General features: G+C 38.4%; 1 protein-coding gene across 2 annotated transcripts in view; it reads right to left on the bottom strand.

Moving 5' to 3' along the window:
* Positions 1 to 24,814, bottom strand: part of MYCBP2 (MYC binding protein 2) — a 196,503-nt gene that overhangs the window by 157,886 nt on the left and 13,803 nt on the right. For both annotated transcript variants that reach the window (XM_050708276.1, XM_050708273.1), the window contains exons 2-4: positions 12,332 to 12,407; positions 4,667 to 4,882; positions 548 to 701 (exon numbers count right to left, since the gene is read on the bottom strand). In XM_050708276.1, the coding sequence (XP_050564233.1) occupies positions 548 to 701; positions 4,667 to 4,882; positions 12,332 to 12,407 (446 nt within the window). The remainder of the gene's footprint in view (positions 1 to 547; positions 702 to 4,666; positions 4,883 to 12,331; positions 12,408 to 24,814) is intronic.

Genomic DNA, 24,814 nt, shown 5'->3' with positions numbered 1-24,814 from the left:
TAGGGCTAGAAGGCAGAAGAACTGAGATTGAAACTGAGCCTAGGAAGAAGTGGGCTCGAGGGGAAAATGGTTTTAGTTTGCTCTCACTATCCTACTCTATTTGTTTAGCAGATTTATTATTTATTTTTAAATTACAACATTAAATAGCTAAGCTGTAGAATACAACAGTAGATTGCAATAGAAGTTCACTATAGAATTATCTTCTTTGCAGTAAGACCAAGTGTTTTATAGATTCAGTAAAACAAATGAATCACATTTTGTAAGACTGTCAGGTTTACTATGTTTCAATGAAACCCTGCATTACACAACAACAAATACGACTTGTTTGTTTTTAAATGAACCTTTACATGACAACACTTCTGTTCTACAAAAGATTAATGCTGAGAAGTACTGGTTACATACACCATAAGGGAATTTACACTCCAGAATAAACTTAGTCAGTTAAGAGAAAAAAAAAAGCACTAGCAACCATATTAATTAAACAAAAAATGATACTTTTTTCCTACTGAATACTGTAACAGATGGAGGAACAAAAATGTGGTGTTACCTAGGACTTCAGGAGGCTCTGATTGCAGGCCTTCTGGTTGCTGGCCCTGGAGCACATTAAGTAGGGCTTGTAGGCTCCTGAGACACAAGGATGGATGGGAAAATCTCGTCTCCTTTATCAGTTCAAAGACTTCACATAATCCAACTTCAATGATCTAAAAAAAAAAGTACAAATACTTCAGAATATCTGTTAATATATTTTGGGATCTTAATCAATAAAGGTATATCCCAACATTCACAGAACAAGACAGTTAATTGAATAACACTATGTAACAGAATACAATGGTAATTTTAAAAAAATCAAAATAAAAAAGCACCTACACAACTGTACTACTAAATATTAAACAGAGATAATGTGATTATATGAAAGAACATAGCTAAGCACAGTAACAGCACCCTGAAAAAAATAAGGAAACTTTCGATTTTTAGACAGCATAAGACAAACTCTGCCTCTCACCCCTTCTGATTTCTATTCAGTTCATACTTGAGTTGTCAGACTATTTCTTCCCTTTTTCATCACTCATTACTGTGAACCAGTAAGTGAGAATTGGCTTGCAGCTGGAGTTCCCTACTTGAGTCAAAGTGTATTTGACAGCTGATACCGGCAGCACCAGTACTTTCCCCTCCAAAGCCTCTGAGATTGTTTTGTGACAATAAAAGAGGAGGTTAGTTACTAGTCAGTAAAGCTCCATATGTACTTGTCACAGACACACCTCATGCCAACTAACACATCTGTAAGAGCGCTGTTAGAGCCACTCTTAACTCTCCCTTTCAGCATTCCTGAATATTCTGAGATTATACTTATGCTTATCCCTACTGACTGTTCCATTCACCGCCTTCTCAAGTCAGTATTTTTAATAACTACAAAGATGAAAGCAAAGTGAGCAGGATTATCTCATTACGAATAGGTGAGCGTATCTTCAAAAGTTGACTATGTGTTCCTATTTAAAAAAAAAAAAAAAAGAGGCTAAGATGTTGAAAGAGCCCCAACATTTAGAGTATCTAATATGGATTCACATCTAAGGAGGAGTGAAACGTGAAAATAAATAAAATTGTTAATAGAACTGTCACTCATGTCTGACAGCCAGCTATAACATATACTGGATGCCTTATAACTGTCTTCTCTGTCATTCGATCTATTTAAATTCCTGTCTTTCAGGAGTTATTTTACCACTTGCTTGATTTCTGGAGGAAGACAAGAAACAAAATTGAATCAAGTCTTCAACAGCAATTTTCCTGCAAATTACACCTTATGTTTCATACATTCAAAGGAGTGGGGGGAAAAGACATGCATGCAATCTACACACGAAGAAAAACCTGTCAACAAAATAACAGCATAGATAGCTTTTCAGGATGCAAAGTCATTATGATCTTGCAAGCTAAAGAATAAGATACACTGTAGGACATTTTTAGAAGTAGTATCACTGAAAAGTAAGGGTATCTCTGAGACACTGTTTTTCCCAGTCTTCAGACAAAAGACCTCATCTAGCACCTGAAGAAAGCAAGGAACCTAACACATGAAAAACAGCACAGAAAATAATTTGGTGAACTTCCACTACAGTAGTAACCAACTTGTCATCGACTATGGATAGCTCTACTGGGATTTATCCTGATCTACACACATTCTTGTTTTGGTATCTGACATTGATACATTGGGCAGGCTTCTTAAAACAGGTCTCTTTGCCTTCAGGTCTACTATGAAGTCAGCAGGCAGACCCGGGTAACACCAAGTATAAACAGTGAAAAAGCACAGCAAACATTACTTTACAAAATTCACTCAGGTACCATAGGAACTAGAGAGCTTGTGTTCATTCACTGCTACAGCTAGGAAGAACCAAAACAATGGTATCCCACCTCCCTGGCTCCTCCTTACATTCCAAAAGCACCATTTATATAGCTTTCTCCTCGTCAGTTTCACAAATGTTGCCAGCAGAACAGAAAAGGCAAACAGGCAGCCTAGGAGACTAGGCTGTGAAGAATCCACTATTAGAGCTAGAGCGACAGAAGAGACTCAAAATCCAAACGTTACATAAAAAAAATTGTCTATATCTATCTCAACTCCTTCCAACTCTGTACAGTGAAGAACAGAATAAGCACACAGTTCTTTTCAAGACACCTTAAATTTGTTCTCACACCTCTTTGAAGATTTTCTAAGCCAAAACAAGTGCTGCTGTATTCTCACTTTCTGTGTTACAGCCTGCCAGCTTTTACTGACACTCTCCATGAATCCATCCTCCTGCGCCCTTTCTAAAAACTTTGAAACTTAAAATCAAAAGCATAGCTCACCTTAAAAAGGGTACACAAAACACAGTTCTGAATGTAACCACTATGACCCATAATTATTTCCTCCAAACAATTATTTATTCCAGAAATCTTATCTACACTATTATTTCCTCTGTCTTCCCTCTCGTAATTACCTAACATTTCTCTTTATTTAATAATACATAATATGTATGTTCATACATAAAAATTAATGCAGAATATTATCATATATATACAAAAATACTTACACAGGTAAAATATTCCCCAAATGAATTTTAAAAGACTTAAAGTGAGTTTCTAAAGAGAATACTTATTTTTCCTCTACTTTTTGTTACAACTTAAAATGTCTTCATTTTTGCTTAAACTTTTGCTTAAATGAGCTCAAGCTCATTAACAAAACAGTAAAATGTATGCCACTGCAGGAATAAAGAATATTTAATCACTTAATTCTACCTTAATCCAGCATTTGCTCCTTTTAGTACAGGGCTTTTGTGGATCGAACACAGCCCAGTGCTAAGTTTAATGTAAGACACCACTCTTCTCCCTGACAAAAAAAGCCTCTCTAACTCTAGTAGCTACAAATCAGATCAGAATCCGCCCTCTTTCAAATACTCAGGCAAAGGCCAGTATTTCTTGTAAATCCAAAACTTCAAGGTATCAAAGCAAGATGCTAAACTGTCCAAACACAACCGAAATACAAACTTTATTGTGCCAACACCTGAAAACGAGCAAATTGTGCCTCTGGGTCTGTTAAAAAAAAATTGTTCTCAATCTCATTACAGAAATTACATAGGTCAATGTTTACTTCCAAACTGCATTCTAAACAAGAACTTTGACAAAAATGATTTCCTCAATTTTAAGATTAAGAGATACTTCAACAGAACATCTTAACTAAAGCTAAAGCTACATAAAAAGTACAATGTTTTCAACTTATTCTCAATTAAATGAAGGATTTTCACGAACAAAAAGAAATATCACTGTAACACACAACCAACTAACTTCAACAGTTAACACTGGAGAACCTGGAAGAGCAGAAATCCTGGTTATGTGTTTTTTGAGTATGATTTTCACCCCAGCGTCAAACACCGAAGACATCAATATTCTTTAAAATAAGCTAGTGATTACTTTCAGAAACTGGTTTAGATAGTATTATAAGCCTTAGAAACTTCAACAGCTTTCTCTATATTTAACAAATTAAACCCAACTAAATATTTTTCATTATACATAAAAAACAGAAAACTATACTCAAAGCATGTGACAGACACATATTCAGGATACAAATAAATTTACATAGTTAGCCTCTAAGTTTTATTACTTGTTGTGAGACAGCTTCAAGTGTATGCCTTTTTCAAATTTATATATGCAAGTGAAAGCAATAATAAAAAGTTTCTTACTTTGCAGGTATCTAAACAATCCAATATTAACTAGATAGCTATTAAAAAGTTTAAGGTTGTAACAAGCATCTAAATCATTGTTCAATAAGCAGAAGTTCTTGAACTCTTAGATATTTAATAGTTTCTTTGCTAAAAAATGAATAGTTTGAAAGAATACTGATTTTCATCAATTTGATAATTGCTATAGTAACTGTAACCAAATATCTCATTTGATGTTTTATTTTAAGAAAGGAAAACTGAGGTGTCTTACTGAATTTCCACACTTTTTTTTCTAATTCACCATCTCTTTTAAAACTACACCACTCTTCAGAGTCTCTTCTTAATATACTCTCTTAACACAATTAACGTCACTGACCTTTTAGTTTCCACATGCAAGTGTTCTGTCCATACCACTGTTAAATCTCAGAAGACGTAACATACCAACTTTAAACCACATACATGGCACACTTTAAAGAGCTACTTGCCTTTGGAAGTTTAATAGGTGGCTCTTTGGATTCCTCTTCTTCATCACTGTCCGAATCCCCACTCTGTACACTGTTCTTCGAAGCCAAAGATACAGATGCTTCCTTCTTTTGCCACTCCAATACACAATGGCGGACATTGCAGTAAACATTAAAAGCTGAAGGGTTGCTATGTAATCTTATATCTGGTATGGTTACTGTACTCTCTAGGTTTTCCGTCTGAAAAAAAAAAAAAAAGAAAAAAAGGTTGATTCAAAAAAAAATTAAAATTCTGTTTTGAAGCTTATTAGAAATTTCAAGTTTTGCTAAATTTAAGTCATCTTAACAGAGCCTTAGTAATTTTGGCTGACAAATGGTTCTCAAACTGGTGACTGAACTTTCCTGTTGAGATATGAATCATATTTTAGGCAGGGAAGAAAGGAGGAAAAGGAAGAAATTTCAATATATTCCATCTGGCTTTACTCTCTCTCTCTCATACGGTGGACACCAGGATAAAAAAATGAAAAGGGACAGAGGCAGTGCAGGCTAAAGAAAGGTTCAGATTTGTGCCACAGCCAAATGACTAGCAGAATTCAGGATTTATCTTCTTAGCAGGATCAGTTTTGTTATTATTACTGAATTTTAAAATGCATTATTTATTGTAGTTGCTAATTTTAATCTCTGAAAATAAAGATTTAATCTGATTGCTACATGCATATTAGAAATTAAAAATAGTGTTAACTGTTTTGTGAAATGAAAACAGATGGCAAATTCAAAACCTCCCCACTGCAGGAACTGTGGATAATAATTTCACATAACTAGAAAACAAATGAAAAACTAATGGACAAACTACTGAGCAAAAAAAAAAAAATCTGTCAAGGCCTGTGAAATTCTGCCCCATATTCTCCCTTTCTTCAAATTGTAAGATGAGACAGGACAAACGGAAGACAACCAAAATCCACAACCAAAACAAACAGTCTAGGTTATACTTTCTCTTAGGTTGCATGCTACCAAAGACTAGGCTGGTATGAAAAACTGGACTTAAGGTATACGGAGTAAATGTTAGGAATTCCCTATAATACCCTGGTGCAGACAGAAGGCACAAAGACTGTAAGTAAAGAGGGAAAGCCTAGGTTAAGAATGCAGGACAGCCTTGCTTTAACAAGGCAGGAAAAATTTGAAGGACGATTAAGCTAGTCAGGGCTATGACTAACTTCACAAGGTTATTTTCTTTGCTTGTTGCATTCTTTAGAACTTGTGAGCATTGAGGCTTTTTGCCTTTTCTTTCTTTCCTTCTTTCCTTCTTTCTTTCTCTTTCAGGGGACAGGTATGGTGAATTAATGCATTTGTTTGGCAGGGTAGTACAAAGCAAATTAGATTACAGTGATATGGAAAAGATCACAGTGGAAATACACATACAAGGGTGGGGAAAAGGACCTTCAACTACCAAAGAAGTTTGAGAACTAGTGAACTGATATTTGAAAGGAATGGTTTATTTTTCTATGGTAGCCACGACTTTGAACGTCAAAACTCACCAATGATTCATAATACATTTTTACCTGCACATACGTTTTAATTATTAGCAGAAATAACAAGGCCTTCGAAATCAGAACATTTTAACATCGTATGTTACAAAACTTAAAATTCAAAATAACTTCAAGATATTTCATGGTTCATATAATTTCCTTTTATTTTTGACCGTGGTATAATTCTAACTGTACTGGTATATATTTACATATCCTTCCTTTGCATTATTACTACAAAATTATTAGAAGCTGAGACATAAAGAAGCAATGGTTTACTCTGCAGGCTGTTTTATCCAACACTGCTAATTCGTCTTACTTGTGTCAGTGTTAGAAGTAATTCACAAAAACAATATAAAAAATATATAGTTCCCTAAAGAAAAATAAATACAGATTTTTTTTTTTGAGCATGGCAAACTTCTGGTTCTAGATATGGAACAGCAAGATAAGTTCAGTCCTTGTTCAACATGAACAGAAAGAAATTAATAAAGTTGCTGTTAAAAACCCATGATATTAAAAAGTGCAAGAATTCAAGATACAGCATGCTGTGTTACTCCAGTGTCAAACTGCGCCAAAATAGATTTAGATTGGTATCAATGATAATGAGCTATTACTCTTGTGGTTTAACCCTGCAGGCAGCTAAGCACCACACAGCTGTTCGCTCACTCCCACCCAGGGGGGTGGGGGGGAGAATCAAAAAAAAAAAAAAAAAGTAAAACTTGTGGGTTGAGATAGAGAGTGTAATAGGACAGAAAAGGAAGGGATAATAAATAATAATAATATACATACAGAACAAGTGATGCACAATGCACTTGCTCACCACGCACTGACCAATGCCCAGCCCGTGCCAGGGCAGCACCTGCACAACCCCTGCCAAACCCCTCGGTCTTATGGCTGAGCATGGCACCACACCCTATGGGACATCCCTTTGGCCAGCCTGGGCCAGCTGTCCTGGTTCTGTCCCCTCCCAGCTCCTGGTGCCCCCAGCCTCCTCGCTGGCAGGGCAGTGCAAAAAGCTGGAAAGGCCTTGGCTCCGTGTCAGCACTGCTCTGCAACAACTAAAACATCAGTGTGTTATCAACATTATTTTTCTTCTAAATCCCAAACACGGAACCATACCAAGCACTATGAAGAAAATTAACTCTATCAGAGTCAAAACCAGAACAGTTACATTCTTTAAAATTAATTTGGCATCAGAAAACTAAATGGTTATAACATGACTCTTTTCTATGTCAAATATTCATATATATACCCCAAGATTTTGCAACTGCTGATAAGACAAACACACAATACCAGCTTTCAGTTAATTCAGTTGAATCAACCAGGTTTAAAAAAGAAAAAGAAAAAAAAAGTGAATTTACTATGCATTTCCTACTTAACTGATAAACAGTTACAGGAAAAGAAAAATATCAGAGTCATCTGGCAGATCTCTATCTGAAGTCCACTTATCTAATTAGTATCATGCATTACAATTACAACATCTGTGAAGAGCTTCCAGTTCTTTCTTGTCAGTTCAGCCTAACTTTTATTCCAGAACAACTTAATTTCTGGAACAGATCTGAGTTCTGTAGCTCTGTAGCTTACAACATCTCTTTTGAAATAGGTTGACTAAATCATCTTACCAGCACAGATAATTTTAGACATTACAGTGCTAGATAAAATACCAATGCCTGTTCTCTTGCCTATTAATAATAAGCTGACTAATTTTCAGAAATAAAACCCCTTCCTTATTCTCAATACTTTACAACTATTAAAAAGTTTCCTACCTAATGCTTTAGCTTTTAAATAGTATGCACTTTCACCATTCTGTTTAGTATCTCATTCTTCTACAGAAGTACACAAACTATAGCTACAAAAACCTCCTATCCAGACCTTACTACAGTGTACCGTTCTCCACAAAACCCTGCTCCATCTAAACAGACAGCATAGCACTACTATATGACTCAGAACTAGACTTTATTTCCTAGCTACGATGTAGACCCACTGTTTACATCTTACTTATATCTCCACTTCCCCTCCCACAATACCTTGTTTCTAAGAATTGTAAATTCTTTGAAACTAGAAGCACTTTATACTCCATCTGTTAGACACTTGACAAATATAGTCACAATCCTAATAATGCCCTTTAAGAATAATCTTGAAATACACTACCTAGTTTTCTCAGTTTAAAACCACTGGCCTTATAACTCTACTAAATAAATCCTCTTTTGAATAGTAAGCTGTTAGGTTGTAAGAATAAGTTAAAACTGAAGGAAAACTGACTTTAACTGTTCACTGTCTTTCATTTAAGGAGAAAAAAAAGATGACAAATAAAAGTAAATGTGCAAGCACACAGAAGTTTAGCATTTCTCAAGGAGAAGTAATAAAGTCTATGTTTAGTTAGGACAATTCTTTTAATGATGCTGTATTTCATTGACACAAAATTCACTGACACGCCTGAATGCAATCCTGTGCAACATGTTCTAGGTTACCCTACTTGGCAGAGGGGTTGGACTAGATGATCTGTGCCCAGAGAAGCTGGTGAAGGGCCTGGAGCACAAGTCCTATGAGGATCGGCTGAGGGAGCTGGGGTTGTTTAGTCTGGAGAAGAGGAGGCTCAGGGGAGACCTTATTGCTCTCTGCAACTGCCTGAAAGGAAGGTGTGGGGAGCTGGGGGTCGGCCTCTTCTTGCAGATAACTAGCGATAGGAATAGAGGGAATGGCCTTAAGTTGTGCCAGGAGAGATTTAGGTTGGAAATTAGGAGACATTTCTTCTCAGAAAGTGTGGTTAGGCATTGGAACAGGTTGCCCAGGGAGGTGTTGGCATCACTGTGTCCCTGGGGATGTTTAAGGAAAACTTGGACCTGGAGCTTAGGGACAGGGTTTAGTGGGTGATATTGGTGGTAGGGGATGGTAGGACCAGATGATCTTGGAGGTCTTTTCCAACCTTAATGATTCTATGATTCTACAATCTCCAGAGGTCCCTTCCAACCTCAACTATTCTGTGATTCTGTGAAAATACTTCTACGTTGTAAAGGAAAACAGTAGCATATTAAACCAGAATGTCAATGAACTTCTGCGAATTCAATGAAGAATGATCTTTAACTATGGAACTCCTTACTTCAAGACTAAAAAAACTCTAAAATAGCATGTTTTGTTTTTAAGTGTACTGAGATCCACAAATATATGAAATGTCTTTTTGTAACACTAGAGATAAGGTGAAAAGCAGCAATCACTGAATTTCTTTTCTTGATGGTTACATAATTACTTAATATTATAACCCAAAGCACTCACTAAGTCTAAGAATGACCAGAAGCACAGCTTCTAGGATGTCCAAGTAGAAGACAAGATGATAGACAGGCTTTACATTTTTCCCTCCCAAAGCATTTGGTTTCCCAGAGTATGAAATTATCATTGCCCTAAAGAAGAATGGAGCTCCAAGACCTGAAAGCAGATTTATACTTTTCAATGAAAGTGAGACATTTTGAAACGTATACCTTTGTTGTTTCACTTGTTATCACTACAACTTGAAAACCCAAATTCTTATATGGAGATACATTATGAAACATACACTGTAAAAATTAAGAGATACACAATATTTGTCACATCTTCTGTTTTATCAAAACATATGAAATTAAATATTGGTTGGAAAAGAATATTTTTAAACAAAATGCTATTCTTTCAAAATGTGTAACATTAAACTTCAAAAAAGACATCTCAGCTGAAACCACACAAAGTGAAGTAACAGTAATGAAAGGTCATTTCAGTGGTCAGAAGGACTTAAACATCTTTTTCAGAGGAGTAGATAGTGAATCTATAAAGTCAATAAACCTAGTTAAATTCCTCACAAAATCTTTCTACATTTTAGGTAAACAAAAAGAAAGCTGACCGCATGCTTCATAAACTTAGGATAAAATTAGAAAAGTCTTCCTCTTAAGTTTTAAACATACTGAAGAAATAAGAATTCAAATCTGGCCTACTAAATAATGAAATCTAAATGCAAGTCTGAGGAATTGCAATGCCAATGTAAGTAATGAATCATAAACATGGCCTTAGTACATCAAGGTGAAAATTTATTTTTGTTACTTTTTCCCAAAAAAGACAGAAGGCTACCTTATGGGAGAGAGAATGAAGCACAGGAACCCATACCCTGATGTGTGACTTGCCCTTGTAAATGTACAGCTCCTGCTAAAAAAAGGTTGCATTACGTAGAAGAGGTCAAAAGGCAGATTAAATGTTTTTCTTAATAAAATAGAGCACCCAGACTCACAAGTGCTCTTCTCAGTTAGTCCTCTGTGATGTTCTAAAACATGCAATGAAAGAATTGGGAAAACCAGCACCCTTTGGTTTCTTTTACATTTGTCTCCCACCTGAACAATCTGATTTACCAAAAGATGAAATCCTGACATAGCTTATTTTCTCATGAATTTATTTCCTTCCTCCTGAGCTAGATAACTGCAAGAATGGTTTATTCTCAGATGTGACGGAAATAGACTATAAGCTAAGATATGAAAGTTAATCTGTTGTTAAAGACGGTAAACCTAAAATAACCATCTGATCTAACCTGTGTGTAACACAGCATAAAACCTAACCAAATTCTTTGAACAGTTCAAACATCGTTTAGAAATGGATGCCCTCTTGAGATTGAAACACTGAGTGATAGAGAAGACATTGAAAATGTTGCCATATTATTGAAAAGTGTGTTTAAAGCAACAAATATTTACCTTAGTTGATTTATTTACCTTTCACGTCTAATCATTGTGCTCATGTCTCCTCTAGCCATTCAGAAAGGATCCTATGAATCCATTTATCCAATGCAACTAAATCCAAGAAATATGTTGGACTATGAAGCTTGTGGGGAACAGTACTTCTGGATTTAGCTTCCTAATTAATAGTTCAACTAGGGAACAGTGATCCAGAAAGACAAATTTCCTTCTATATAGTAACAGTGATCAAATATTTTACCTTCCTTTAAAAACACAAGTTTCTGTCAGCAGACAACACACAAAGACTAACAACCTTCTGCCCTGTCTCTTCTAATTTGCAATTTGTTTTTCTGTGTTGACAGGGGGTCTGATAAAAAGGATGAAGGGAACAAGGCTAAAAACTTTAATTTCACAGTGACAGAAAAAAGGTTAAAAATTTAGTTTGAACTAGAAACACTTCACTGTACAGTACTGAGAAGTGTTGAAGATAAGTCTCTTCTATACCCTGGTCTGGAGCTGCACTACTTGAGATAAGCAGAACAATCTGGTAAGTATCCAAAAAGGCAACACAAACTTAAGAGATATTGTGTTTGCTTCATCCTCCCAAAGTCATCCGTCTTGAGATAGAATAACTGCAGGAGGTTTGGCAAAGACAGATAAGATGGCCAATGCAATCTACAGCTTAGTTGTATTACAGGAGCATTCAACTGACTAGAAAGTGCTTTCACCGGATAGTTCACTGGTAGTGTCCTGCAGACCCATTCCAGAAAAGAGCTACTTTCACTTCATTGACTACAGCAGAAACCTAGGAATAATCCTCCATGCCTACAGTAAGCCTTCATGAAAATCCCTCCAAAACTCTGCCTTTAATGGAGAAATAATAGCTCTCTAATAGAGAAGGAATACAGCAAAGCAGTATTATAAACTACTGTTACTTCTGCCTAGACTTCTGCAAAAAGTAAAGCATGTAAACATTTTGATGAAGTTCACTGTACTGCTCCTGGGTGTTTAAAGCGATGGGGACAGAGGAGAAAATATTCATACAAACTGTTAAGTATCATCTATTCCAGTACAGAGGAATTTTCAAGGATAACTTTGAATTATGTAGACACCATGTGCTTGCTCCCTTTCTCCTTCAGCCAATATAGACAGAACTTTACAGCAGTAGTCTCTAATTCCTGGCCAGACATGCATTTCTTAAAATTTAACTTTAAGACCAACATGTTTTTTAGCATTATTTAAAGTTTAGGAATTGGGGAAACAAAACACTGTTCATATCCAATTGTGTTTGCTACTAATGTTTGACATGGAATAAAAAGGTTAACATTGGTATCACAGTCACACAGAGAGCAGTAAAGAGACAAAAAAAAGCTGGACTGTTATCTTTTCAAAACAAATAAATTTTTATTTTTCTCACATCTCTCAACTGAAATTACTCTCATTTTTCAGTCAGAACTTTTAGAATTTAGTTACAGACTTACCTTGTTACGTGTTTTTACTTTTAATTTAGTCTTCTGTTTCCTTTTCAATTTTTTCTTGCTAAAAAGTTTCTTACTCCTGAAAAAAAAGAGCAGAAAAAACTAATTAGAATTCCTTCATTTTCCCATGGTAAACAGCAGTACCAGCAAATAAAAATCTGTAATAAGTCCTCTAAAACTTTTTCTCCTAAGCAATAAGAACCAATACAGTCAAAATTTCAGCGTACAAATCAGAGGTCTTTAAAATTGTGCTTTCCTAATGCTCCACTGGATCAAGAACCTTTACTCTCATTATTTTAAGCAGACTATTTGCTAGGGCAAGAAAAAAGAACAACCCTCCGTTTCATATTTTTTACCCTGCTGTTTCTATTACAAGCCCATCACTGTTTCTATTACAAGCCCATTACTACCATACCAATGCTAGAAATGAGAATTCTTAATGATTCACAACTGGTTACATTAGAACCAGAATATGTTTTGGTCCTACCAAAACCAGAATGTTCACACCAGAACACACACCTTTTGTGAAGTCTTTACCAGATATAAAGATTCAAGCCTCCCTATACAAAAAAACAGCTTTACAGATGCATCATTTGACAGAGCATTCAGGTGATGGAAGGAAACTACAACATTTGAACATGCCACTTTTTAAACTTTTGTGTGTTCTTTCCACAGCCTCAATGTACAGACTTTTTATTCCCATCCCTTCACAGCTCCAGCTAACACTTGCTCCTCTAATACTCTTCTGCCCACACCTCATTCCTATCACATTATTTTTCTCCTCTATTTTATTATCCAATGAAAAACAAACAAACAAACAAAACTTCAAAAAAGACACCGAAGTATAAAAGACACCATACACACATAGACATTTGTCACCACCTCCAAGAAAATTCTGCTTGAGATGTGTGCATTTTAACCTACTCTTTCTCTATTCTGTTCAGACTACAAGCCCTCTGCAAAAAAAGCAGATGTTATCTGTGCAGCATACAGCTCATTCTAGACTGAACTTTAAGCAGCAGGTACTAACATTCTTCTGTGCCACTCAAACATTACTCAAATGGTTTACAGTTCAGATTAACTGGAAAAATAAAACTATGGAATCTGAAAATCACAAGTAGTAAGAAGTTTCAATTTCAGGGAACAAATTGGAAAGAGACTGAGAACCAGGGTGATCTAATATTTTATTTGGACAATTTTGTTCTGAATGATAGTGTTGACAGACTAGAAACATACTGCTTACAACTCTCTCCTATACAGTGTTCAGACTTCAAGAGGATACACGTCTTGTGGTCCAGCAGTCAACAGCTAGAAACTGAAGTTTGATTGACACTCACCAGTCACAAAACAAGCTCAAAGAAACCCTGCAAAGAGTATCCCAGAAAAGCTGCCCACTAGAAATTTCATCACCTTTCCCACCTTCATCTATTAACACTCAGAGGGTGGCACACACTTCTTCAAGACACTTCCTGCAAAAATAAATCACTTCCCCACTTTTCTTATAAATTTTGAGTCTTGTATATAAAAAGGAGCAACTACCATCATCCTGGAGTTACGAGAGGCAATTCAGTTGAGGGGGGGAAAAATACAGTATGTTAAAGCTTATGAAGAGAACCTAGATGACCTCCAAAGGTCCCTTCAACAGTAAAGGATCAATATATAAGAGTCTGCCCAGCATATTTAAGAGGAAGGAAGGAGTAGTAACAATCCACATAATCTCTGATGTCTGAATTTCTACAACCACCCTCCATAGTCCGTTTCACTATTTAGTTACACTGGACAAGTTCTTCTTCCTTACTACAGTTTAATGCAATCAATTCTTATTCTGTTGTCAAACATAAAGAACACTGTAGTCCCTTCTGTTCTGTAGTCACTCAATCTTCTCTGGACCAAATACCCTCTTATAAAACTTTTATCCTAAATTCACGTGTAAAAGTCCGGATTTATTGTGGACTCTCTTAGTCCATACCAAATGTAAACCACAATGACTAAAACTAAGACAATACTTATTTATTCACTGTTGAGCAGAGGAGGAAGAATTGCCTCATATGCCTCCAAGGTCACACTTAACTGTATTCTAGGTATTACCTGGCCAGCTTCACACAACCCACCATAACTTGAAAACTTTTTCCTGCAAACCTCCAAACTGAGCTTGCATTACTCTTTACCTACTTGTACTTTTAATTGTGCCTTTTAGTACAGTACAACTGCACAGTACAATTTGCACTTACCAGAGCCAACTTCAAGAGGGGTTTTCTTTTTATTCCTTTTTTTTTAAAAAAAAAAAAAAAAAAAAGGGCAGTAACTCAACTTGCCAAGACATTTCAAATTTAATCCTGCCTGCCAAAATCCTTGTAAAGTCTCCAAATTTGCTATAGTCTACAAACATTACAAGCACTTTTTCCTTTCCATTTTGTAAATATGTCACAGGAGCTGTCCCTATTTTGGTGCCTATTTTTCTCATTGTGTGTATTTATCAACAAACACCTCAAAATGAAACCTCCTTTTTCTCCTTTCTAAGACTGGGCTCATCTCCAAAGTGACAAAACCCTTGTCATTTTAAGGACTAATTTCATTTGTCAATAATACCTAGATAATGTTTTCTTCAGTTAGCGAGTGGAAAAGATCAGCAATGGGCTTACTTCCTCTTTCAGAGTTCAAATGGTGGTGCTGTGATCTCCTACATTTACATATCAACTATTACAGATGCTGCAAATATAAGCTTTACCTAGTCGCTCCACTACTGCAGTCATTATTTTCTGCAAGTTTTAGGCTTAAATAAAATTTTGCATGCAAACTACTTGAGTATAGAAAAGCCATACTGAAAATCCACATTTCTCTTTCTTGTTTTCTTCTCTTAAAACAAAATCTCAAGGATACTGAAATTCAAACATTTTTTTCAGGAAGTATACTTTCACCCTGTATCCAGAAGAAACTTTAGAACTAGTAAGCAATTAATCATTAAAAACAAATAGCAAACAAAAACACCCATCAACACTAATATAAACATTTCTATATTCATATCACCTGTTTATAATTTACCTGCATGTAACAAAGACATACACGATATTCACAGCTCTACAGTTACACGCCATTATGACAGGAGGTTTAATATTGAGATAGGAAAGATAATATGTGGTCAAGTATTTTCATGAAAAATAACATTAAGCAGATTATGAGTCATTTCCAGTTCAAAACCACAAGCATTAATTATCTGCCTGTTTCTTCTACTGGCTGAAGATTAACAACACCTGATATAGCTTGGTTCAGTTGGATTTTCTAGCTAAATTATTAATTAAATTTTGGTTCACAATTGTAAATTGCTGTAAACTGTCATGTGCAAAGGTCCTGAAACTCTCTGCTGACAGTCTAATTCCAGTGACAAAAGGCCTTTAGCCTTTAACTTTCAAGCCAGCTATTGATACTGTTTATCAGTATCACACACAAACCAAACTTTGATTATCAGCAAGACTTAGGCAGGTTTTCTGTGAACTGTTCAGCATTTGAGACTAAATTACTAATTTTGATTTAGGCCACAAAGGGAATCAAATGAGTAAAGAACACGAGGAGACCTTGACAGTAAAATGTTTGTGGCAAAGGATGCGTGAGTAGTGCTATTACAGCTTCTAGAGAAAAATCCACTGAAAATAAAAGCAAAGATGTAAAATCACACAGATGTTCAACTCTCAATGTTCTACTCTCAAATATTTAGCAATTGTCTCAAACCAAAAAGGAAAAAAAAGGCGACAACTGATTGCTGGGCTTTTAAATGACACAACTGCAACTTCCATTCAGCTTTGTGGCATCTCTAGTGGAAGGAAGTAACAGCATGTTTAGCTCATCTGGTTTCAAATCAGAAGTAGCATTAGCTAGCGTTTGCAATATTTGCTGCATTGCTAGGGGGATGCTTCTCGATTGCCTCAAAACCACTGATCTTACTCTGTTTGGAAAACCTGAGGAAATGCAAACAGAACACTTCCCCCAAGGCTTAACAGTCCTGATGTGATTCATGAACTTAAAACTTCTGTTCCTTCTCAAATTCGTTTTGTGTGCTGAGTGTTATTTATCTCAAGTTCTACCTAGCAAACTGTCAGGGTGGTACTGGATTTGCAGGAAGTCTAAACGCCTTTGTGATTTTCTTTTTTAAATAAACATATTACAACATCTGATAGTCATAGTTTTTTCAAAGACTTATCTTTACAGTCACCCAACAGCACACAGAAGCACCACTACTCCTACGTCACCGCTGCAGAGCTAAAATACTACAGACTTATTTGTAAGAGAGATGAGGAAGAGAAGATTATTTTGAGTAAACCAAGTTGCATCAATATAAAATGACTGCCTGAAAAATGCAATGACTTCATTACTCCCTTCTTTTAGTCTCTGGGAGGTTTTAATTTATACCTCAAAAGATGTTGCAAACACAGTAATTTTCACATTTCTACCATTTAGTTTGATGATTTTCCTTTATCTTCCCACATCCAAACTTCACCAGAACATCTATCATAGTTGTTGCATAATGCAAGTGAATTGTCCTTGTCCTTTTCATGATCTAGACAGGAGATGAAATAGTTGACACTGTTCTCGATGACTCTCAAAGCCAGTTGAGAAATTAACAGTTAGGATTAGGGCAGACCAATATGACAGTATTTTGGGTGTCAGCTACACGCAGCCTGAACAGGAAAAAGTTGATGAGGCCTGCAAGAAACCTCACAGGCCTTGATCCTTATGGGGGAGGTTAACCATCCCAATATCAGCTGGAAGGACAACACAGCAGGGCACAAGCAACGCAGTAGGTTTCTGGAGTGCCTGGGTGGTAATTTCGTGACACAGATGATTGAGGAGTCAACGAGGGAAAGCATGCTGCTGGACTTGGCATTTAAACAAGGAAGAGCCAGTTGGGTGCATTAAGGTTGGGGGCAGCCATGGCTGCATTAACACCAAGACAGTGGAGTTCAGAGTCCTGAGACAAAGGAGCAAGGCAAAAGCAGAATTACAACCCTAGACTTCAGAAGAGCAGACTTTAGCCTGTTCAGAGATTTACTCTAAAGAATCTCATGGGAGTACAGTCTCCTAGAGAAAGGCGTGCAGGAGAGTTCATTTTCAACTTCCAAGCTCAAAAGCAGCCTGTTCACACATGCAGGCAGCATGCAAATGTGATGTGAGGCCTACATGGATGAACAATTAGCCCCTGACAAAATTCAAGCATAAAAAGGAAGCACAGGAAGCACACAAGAGGTTGAAGCAGCGTCAAGTCACCCAGGAGGAATACAGAGACACTGCCTGAGCGTTCAGGGATGGGTGTATAAAAGCCAATGCCCACCTGGAGTTGAATCTGGCATGGGATATGAAGGACAAAAAGGACAAGTAACTAAAGGAATACTAGGGAAAACGTGAGCCCAATGCTGAACAAGGTAAGGACCAGGTCACTTTGACCACCCCCATCTTTAATGATGAGACTAGAATTCAGCAATCACATGCTACTGAGACCAGAGGGAAAGTAAGGATGACTTACCCTCAGTGGAGGAGCATCAGGTTAATGAACATTTAAATAAAGTGGACATACACACGTCAACAGGACTTGACAGAATGTGCCTGCAAGTACTGAGGGAGCTAGCTGCTGATACTACAATGCCACTCTTAATAATTTTTGAAAGGTCATAGCAATTGACCTGAAGAAAACAAACGTTCCTCCTGTCTTCACAGGTAAGATGGAGGACCTGGAGAAGTACAGGTTTGTCAGCTTCATCACCTAGAAAGGTGATTGAGCAAATGAAATTAACATACAAAGGACAAGAAAGTGACAACAGTCAGCTTGGATTTATGAAGAGGAAATCATGCTTGACCAAACTTTCATTCTAAACAAAAAGGCTGGCTTGGCAGGTAACAGGAGAGCAATGGATATTGTTTATCTCAACATTGGTAAGGCTTTAGACACTGTCAGTCACAACATCCCCACATACAAACTGTGGAAGTACAATCTAGATAAATGTGGACTGAAAACTGGCCAAATGGCTGGGGTCACAGGGTTGTGAATAATAGGACAGAGTCCAACTTCAAGCCAGTCTACAGATAACAGAAAATCTGGAGGAATGGTTGATACACAAGATGGTTATGCCACCATTCAGAGGGACCTCAACAGGCTGAAGAAATGGGACAATAGGAATGTCATCACATTTAACAAAGGGAAATGCGAAGTCCTGCATCTGGGAAGGAATAACCTTGTGCACCTGTACACACTATCAGTCAACTGACTGGAAATTAGCTTTACAGAAAAAGACTACTTTATGCAGAAATGTGGGACTAGACAGTCTGCAGAAGTCCCTTCCAAATTCAACCATACTGTGATCCTCAGTGTTTACATACTGAAGTAAAATTTGACTGCTCTGTAACTTTGCTTCTACATTATGGAAGGAGTACATTTTTTCTAGTCCTGAGTTTAGCATTTTCCTGGTACCTTGCTATGTTTCTGATTATGCTTCCAAGTAGAGACATACTGAGCTTTTCATCTGTTCACCATCTGGATCAGCAAACACAGCAAATTTAGGCATACAAGCAGACTTCTATGGGAATTAGCATAATGAAAACTGCAGTACTATGCAAAGCTAACAAGAAAACAAGGGATTAAAAGCATACCACCACACCTAAAATATATGCTTATATTAAGACAAGCCAATCACTTGAATCAATACACACCGTATCTTGTATGTAACCAATATCTGTGGGTATTGTAAATGCATGACAAAAAACATGCTTACATGCAACATCAATAGCTGCTCTGTGCAGATGGATCAATTGAAAAGAAAACGGATCCTGGAAAAGAGAAGACTGAGGGGAGACCTCATTAATGTATATAAATATCTGAGAGGAGGGTGTTGAGAGGATGGAGCCAGTCTCTTTTCAGTTGTGCCCAGCGATAGGATGAGAAGCAATGGGCACAAACTGAAGCACAGGAGATTCTGGCTGAATATGAGGGGGCACTTCTTTACTGTGAGGGTGACAGAGCACTGGAACAGGCTGCCCAGAGAGGTTGTGGAGTCTCCTCTGGAGGTATTCAAAACCCGCCTGGATGCCATCCTGCGCAATGTGCTCTAGATGATCCTGTTCGGCAGGGGGGTTGTACTAGATTATCTTCAGATGTCCCTTCCAACCTTGGCCATTCTGTGATTCTGTAATGTGGACAGTGTGTACCCAATCTTTAACAACACTTTTTCAAACTTCAAATGTACAGACAATCTAGAACATAATTTGACAAGTGGAAAATAGTCTAGAATCATTAAAAGCAGTGTGTAGGAAGGAACCAAAAAGGTTAATTTTTCCATTCCCTGGTACAGCAGAGAAAGTCAAATTCCACTTCATTCCTGTACTGGGCCTGGCTGGGATATAGTTAATTTTCTTCACAGCAGCTCATAAGGCACTGTGCTTCAGATCTGGAACCAAAACAATGCTGATAACACACTGTTGTTAGCTGAACATTGTATTGGGATTATGTGGCAAGGTAGCAGGGTGGCTGCAGGGCTGGCCTCTGTGAACAGAGCCCAGCAGCTGCCCCATGTCAGATCAGAGCCAGTTCCAGCTACCTCCAAAAGGGACCCGCTGCTGGCCAGAGCTGAGCCAGTGAGAGTGATGCTTGTTGGGCCTCTGGGAGAGCAGATTTATGTAAGGGGAAAGAAAAAAACCTGCTACTCAACAGCAGCTGGGAGAGTGAGGAGGGAGAACCAGCCCTGCAGACCCCAAGGTCAGTGCAGAAGGAGGGCAGGAGGTGCTCCAGGCACGCAGCAGAAGTTCCCCTGCGGCCTGTGGAGAGGCCCCTGGTGGAGCAGGCTGTCCCCCTGCAGCCCATGGGTCCCACATGGAGCAGATCTCCACGCTGCAGCCCGTGGAGGAGCCCCCGGTGGAGCAGGTGGATGTGGCTTGGAGGAGGCTGAAGCTTGCGGAGAGCCTACACAGGAGCAAGTTCTTGGCCAGAACTGCAGCCCATGGGAAGCTCATGTAGGATCACTTCAGAAAGGGCGGCACCCATGGGAGGGATCCCATGTGGGAACAGGAGAAGAGAATAACCATGAGTGAACAGCAGAGACAAAGTGTTCTGGACTGACTGTATCCCCCATTCCCTGTTCCCCCATGCAGTTCAGGAGAAAGAAGCAGAAGATGGACTGGTGTTGATGGTGTTTTCAGTTTACTTTTAGTTCTCACTGCTCTCTAGTGTTACCAACTGGCAACAATCGCATTAATATTCCCTATGTTGAGTCTGTTCTACCTGTGGCACTAATTGGTGAGTGAGATCCCTGTCCTTCCTTCATCCCACAAGCTCCTGTTCCATTCTATTTTGTCCCCCTGTTCTGTTGAGGAGGGGGAGTGAGACAGCAGCTGTGTGATGTTTAGCTACTGACTGGGATTAAACCACAAGAAATCTACAGCTGAACAGCGTTCGTGCAGCATCAAGGCCTTTCCAGCTTCTCAGTCTGCATGCCTGATCTCCCACTGAATAGATCAGGGGGTGCACAAGAGGTTGGTGGGGACACAACCAGGCAGCTGACCCCAACTAACTGAAGGGTGTTCCATGCCTTATAGCAACATTTTCAGCAGCAAAAAAAGGGAAAATAAGGCGCTTATGGAGGTTAGCTATCTTTTGCTCAGTAACTGGATGAACATGGGTCAACCTGTGGAGTGGTGAGTCATTGCCTTTGCATCACTTTTGTTTTCTTTCTCTCTTCTTCCACTTTTCCTTCCATAATTAGCCAATTATGTCAAAACTCGTGTTTTTTTTTTTTTTTTTTTAACTTTTACTCTTCATTTCTTGTTGCTCCATTCCCCTGGAGGTAGAGGAACAAGCAAGTGGCTGCATGTTGCTTAGCTCCCTTCCAAGGTTAACCCACAACAACTCTTGACAGGTGTTTTCCCTATGAAGTTATTAAATACTGCCAATATACTGCCGATACTATTGATCATGCTGTCATCATGTCTGGTAATCCTACGGGAAAGGTCTTTGTGAGGTCTTAATCAAGCTCTTTGTGAGGTCTTTATCTCCCTTATGACAATTTAATGTTTGGTGTTTTTTTTTACTTCTTCGTGGTAGAAAAAAGTTTATTTTCCTCTTTTTCCATGACCAGCCTGAATTTATTTCAATTCTCAGGAGAAATAAAAGTCTTCTGCCAATTAAACAGTCTCAGTTCCTTCAGCTTAAACCACAGATCGTTTACATCACTGACACGAATTTCATTATCTTATAATCATACCTAGCTTTTCAGGAAAAGGGACAATGAAACCCCCCAATCCTCAGCTACAAACAAAAGGCCGAGAATTACTTCAGGTTTCCTACAGAAAAGAATCTGTCATGCACTTTGAAAAAAAAACAAAACAAAAACAAAATCACTCCAACAGCATGACACCTTCACTTCATAATTTTATATAACGTGTAGAAGCTATCATGAAGAACTTTTACCTTAACTTTCATTCACTTTGGTTTTACATTTGTTCATATTGGTTGTTTTCCCTTAGAGCTAAACATTTATTGAGGTTATTATCTTCAGTAATACTTGCAATCTTTCCCAACTTTGCATCACCTACAAACTTTTTCATCTCCAACCTCAATCCTGTCTCCAAAAACACGGCTGCCGAGATGGAGCAGTTCAGGACCTAGGACAGATCCAGATGCACAACCACTGCTGCTCCAGGAATTGGGCTGTCTGGCAGCAGGCCGGTTGGCAGCACGTAGCCACAGTGGGTGTCTCAACAGGTATAAACCCACTTTGCATTAGAACAGGAGCAGCCAAATTAGCAGCTGGAAGGCAGTGCAAAAATATTCAACTACAGGAAGGCTACAGTCCAGCCAGAGTAGATGGGGGCAACACTAACTTTTCTTATTTGCGTCTGTTTGAAGTTCAGTGTGCTTCCCAGAGCAGACCCAAGGCTAGATGTAGAGATCTCTATACTCCTAGCTGATCTACAACAACAAGATATTCTGGGCTTGCTTCAGTTCATAGCAAGCTAAGTTGAAGGACAGGCTGGGTCCATACCCAGAGCTGGATCCAAACTTAACTATCATCTGACTTAAAATAAGTTTAACACTTAAAATTATTTGGGGGAAGTACTAATTTTCTTCCATATTTTTTGAAAAATAATTTTAGATAACTGTTAATAGTGACCAAGTATTGTTTCCCAGTGTCCTGGTTACAGATAATTTTCTTCACTGTAGCTGGTATGGTGTTGTGTTTGGATTTAGGGGAAAACTATTGTTAATAACACACTGATGTTTTCGCTGTTGCAGAGCAGTGCTTACACAGAGCCAAGGACTTTCCAGCTCCTCACAATGCCCAGCCAGTGAGCAGGCTGGGGGTGCTCCAGGAGCTGGGAGGGGATAGAACCAGGACAGCCGGCCCAGGTTGGCCATCGTGGCATGCTCAGAAATAAAACTGAGGGGAGTTAGCTGGGGGTCTGCTCAGGAACTGGCTGAGCATTGGTCAGCGGGTGGTGAGCAATTGCATTGTGCATCACTTGTTTTGTGTATTTTTTGTATTCCCCCCACACACACCTTTTCTGTTCTATTAGACTGCCCTTATCTCAACCCAGGAGTTTTACTTTTTTATCAGTTCTCTCCCCCATCCCACTGAGGGGGGCAGGTGGAGCGAACAGCTGTGTGGTGCTGAGCTGCCTGCTGGGTTAAACCACAACACCCAGACAGGGCTCATCATATATCCACTTTGTCTAACTTACCACCTTGATTTAGAAATTTTTTTTCAGTACTTTCAGAAATGTAGTCTAGCTCGATGTAGTACATCGAGTCTTTTTTCATCCATTTTTTATTCAGGGACTTTTTATCAATCTGCTTTGTATCAGTCTTTTGAACCTCATACATCTATGAAGTCTCCAAGATAATTCCTAATAGCTCTGAAATTGTCTCAGCCTGTTGCCAGTTTTTCCAACCAACATACACAGGAATTTCATCAGGTTTGTGAAAACACCAAGCTACTCTCTAGCCTGTTAGTTCTCTATTCTTGCCTTCATCACTGATTGCAATTGTTTTAACATATCATGAGGCACTACTGTCTTTTCTACTGGATCTGCATCAGTTTTCAATCACGCAGAAAAATATCAGTACTCTTCTGATGAACTACAATGATGTGTATTTTGTGCTTTTTCTTTATCTTCTAAACAATTTATCTGATACGTGATCACACAGATGAAGGGTAGAGCCATTACAGAGAGACATTAAAGCAACCGCAGCCTCTGCTGGGCTTCCCTATCTCCCATGCCATTTACTCCATCCTCCAAAGTGCTCCAAAACAGCTGTTAATTTGTAATCCAGTTTCAAGTTTGATCTTAACATCACATAGCATAACGGAGAACCACAGCTGATAAATACTAGTGTGCCTGTCAGCAAGATACTTACAACTCACTGTCTTTTTGCTATGGAAGTTCAACTATTAAGGGCTTCAAAATAGTGGAAAGGAACACTAAAGAAAAAAGGGTTATCAAGGCTGAAGAGCTCAAAATTGTGGGACTGTATTTCTTCCTTTATTGCAAGAAGTTACTTGCTTTTTACTTTTTTTTTATTATTATTTTTTACAGGGCATAGACCATTGCTGTTAACAACCGATAAACATCCGTCAAATATAAAACCAAAGGAAGGGTGGAAGGGAAGTCAATAAAATGTTGGGACAAACCAGAAATTGCTCACGTGACAGAGCTGATGATACGAAATAGTAAAATTGGATCTTGTTACCACGCACCTCTTCCTACAGGAATGTTAGGACAACCGCGTAGCTTTTATTTAAAACTGCATCTGTTGCTACCTTTTCAGTTCCCCTCTTATTCCCTCTACTTCCCTTGAACTACGGCATGGAGGTCCAATACATGTTTACAGTAACATGACCACCACAGCTTGAGCACAGCTCTGCTGCGAGACTGTTCAACACCCCTTGGGTTTGTTCCCTGGGACACCTCCTGTCAGAAGACAACAGGTAAAGCTCTTATAAATGTTTTCTCATCGTGGGCTACTTTCCTAAGAATTACCAAATCACAGGCTCATGTAGGTTAGAAGGGAGATAACTTTGCTGGACAGTAACCAAGCACTGGCACAGGTGACCCAGAGAGGTTGTGGAGTCTCCTTCCTTGGAGACCTTCAAAAGCCACCTGGATATAGTCCTGGGCAACCTGCTCTGGGTGTCCCTGCTAGAGCAGGAGGCTGGACCACATAGGCTCCAGAGGTCCCCGCCAGCCTCAACCATGCTGTGGTTCTAGGAACTGCCCTGCTCTGGCACAGTCAGCTAGAGATGGTTGCCCAGGACCATATACAGTTGGGTTCTGAACATTTTCAAGTTTTCAAGGAAGGAGATTCCACAACTTCTATGGGCAACCTGTTCCAGTGCTTGGCCACCCTCACAGTTTAAAAAAAAAAAAAAATAAAGAGTGTTTCCCTGTGTTCAGATTGAATTCCATGATTTTTGTGTCCATTGTCTCTTGTCTTGTCAGTGACCACTACCA

Source organism: Cygnus atratus, chromosome 1, assembly GCF_013377495.2.
Source record: "Cygnus atratus isolate AKBS03 ecotype Queensland, Australia chromosome 1, CAtr_DNAZoo_HiC_assembly, whole genome shotgun sequence".
NCBI classification, from domain to species: domain Eukaryota; kingdom Metazoa; phylum Chordata; class Aves; order Anseriformes; family Anatidae; genus Cygnus; species Cygnus atratus.
This window is presented reverse-complemented; position numbering and strand designations above follow the sequence as displayed.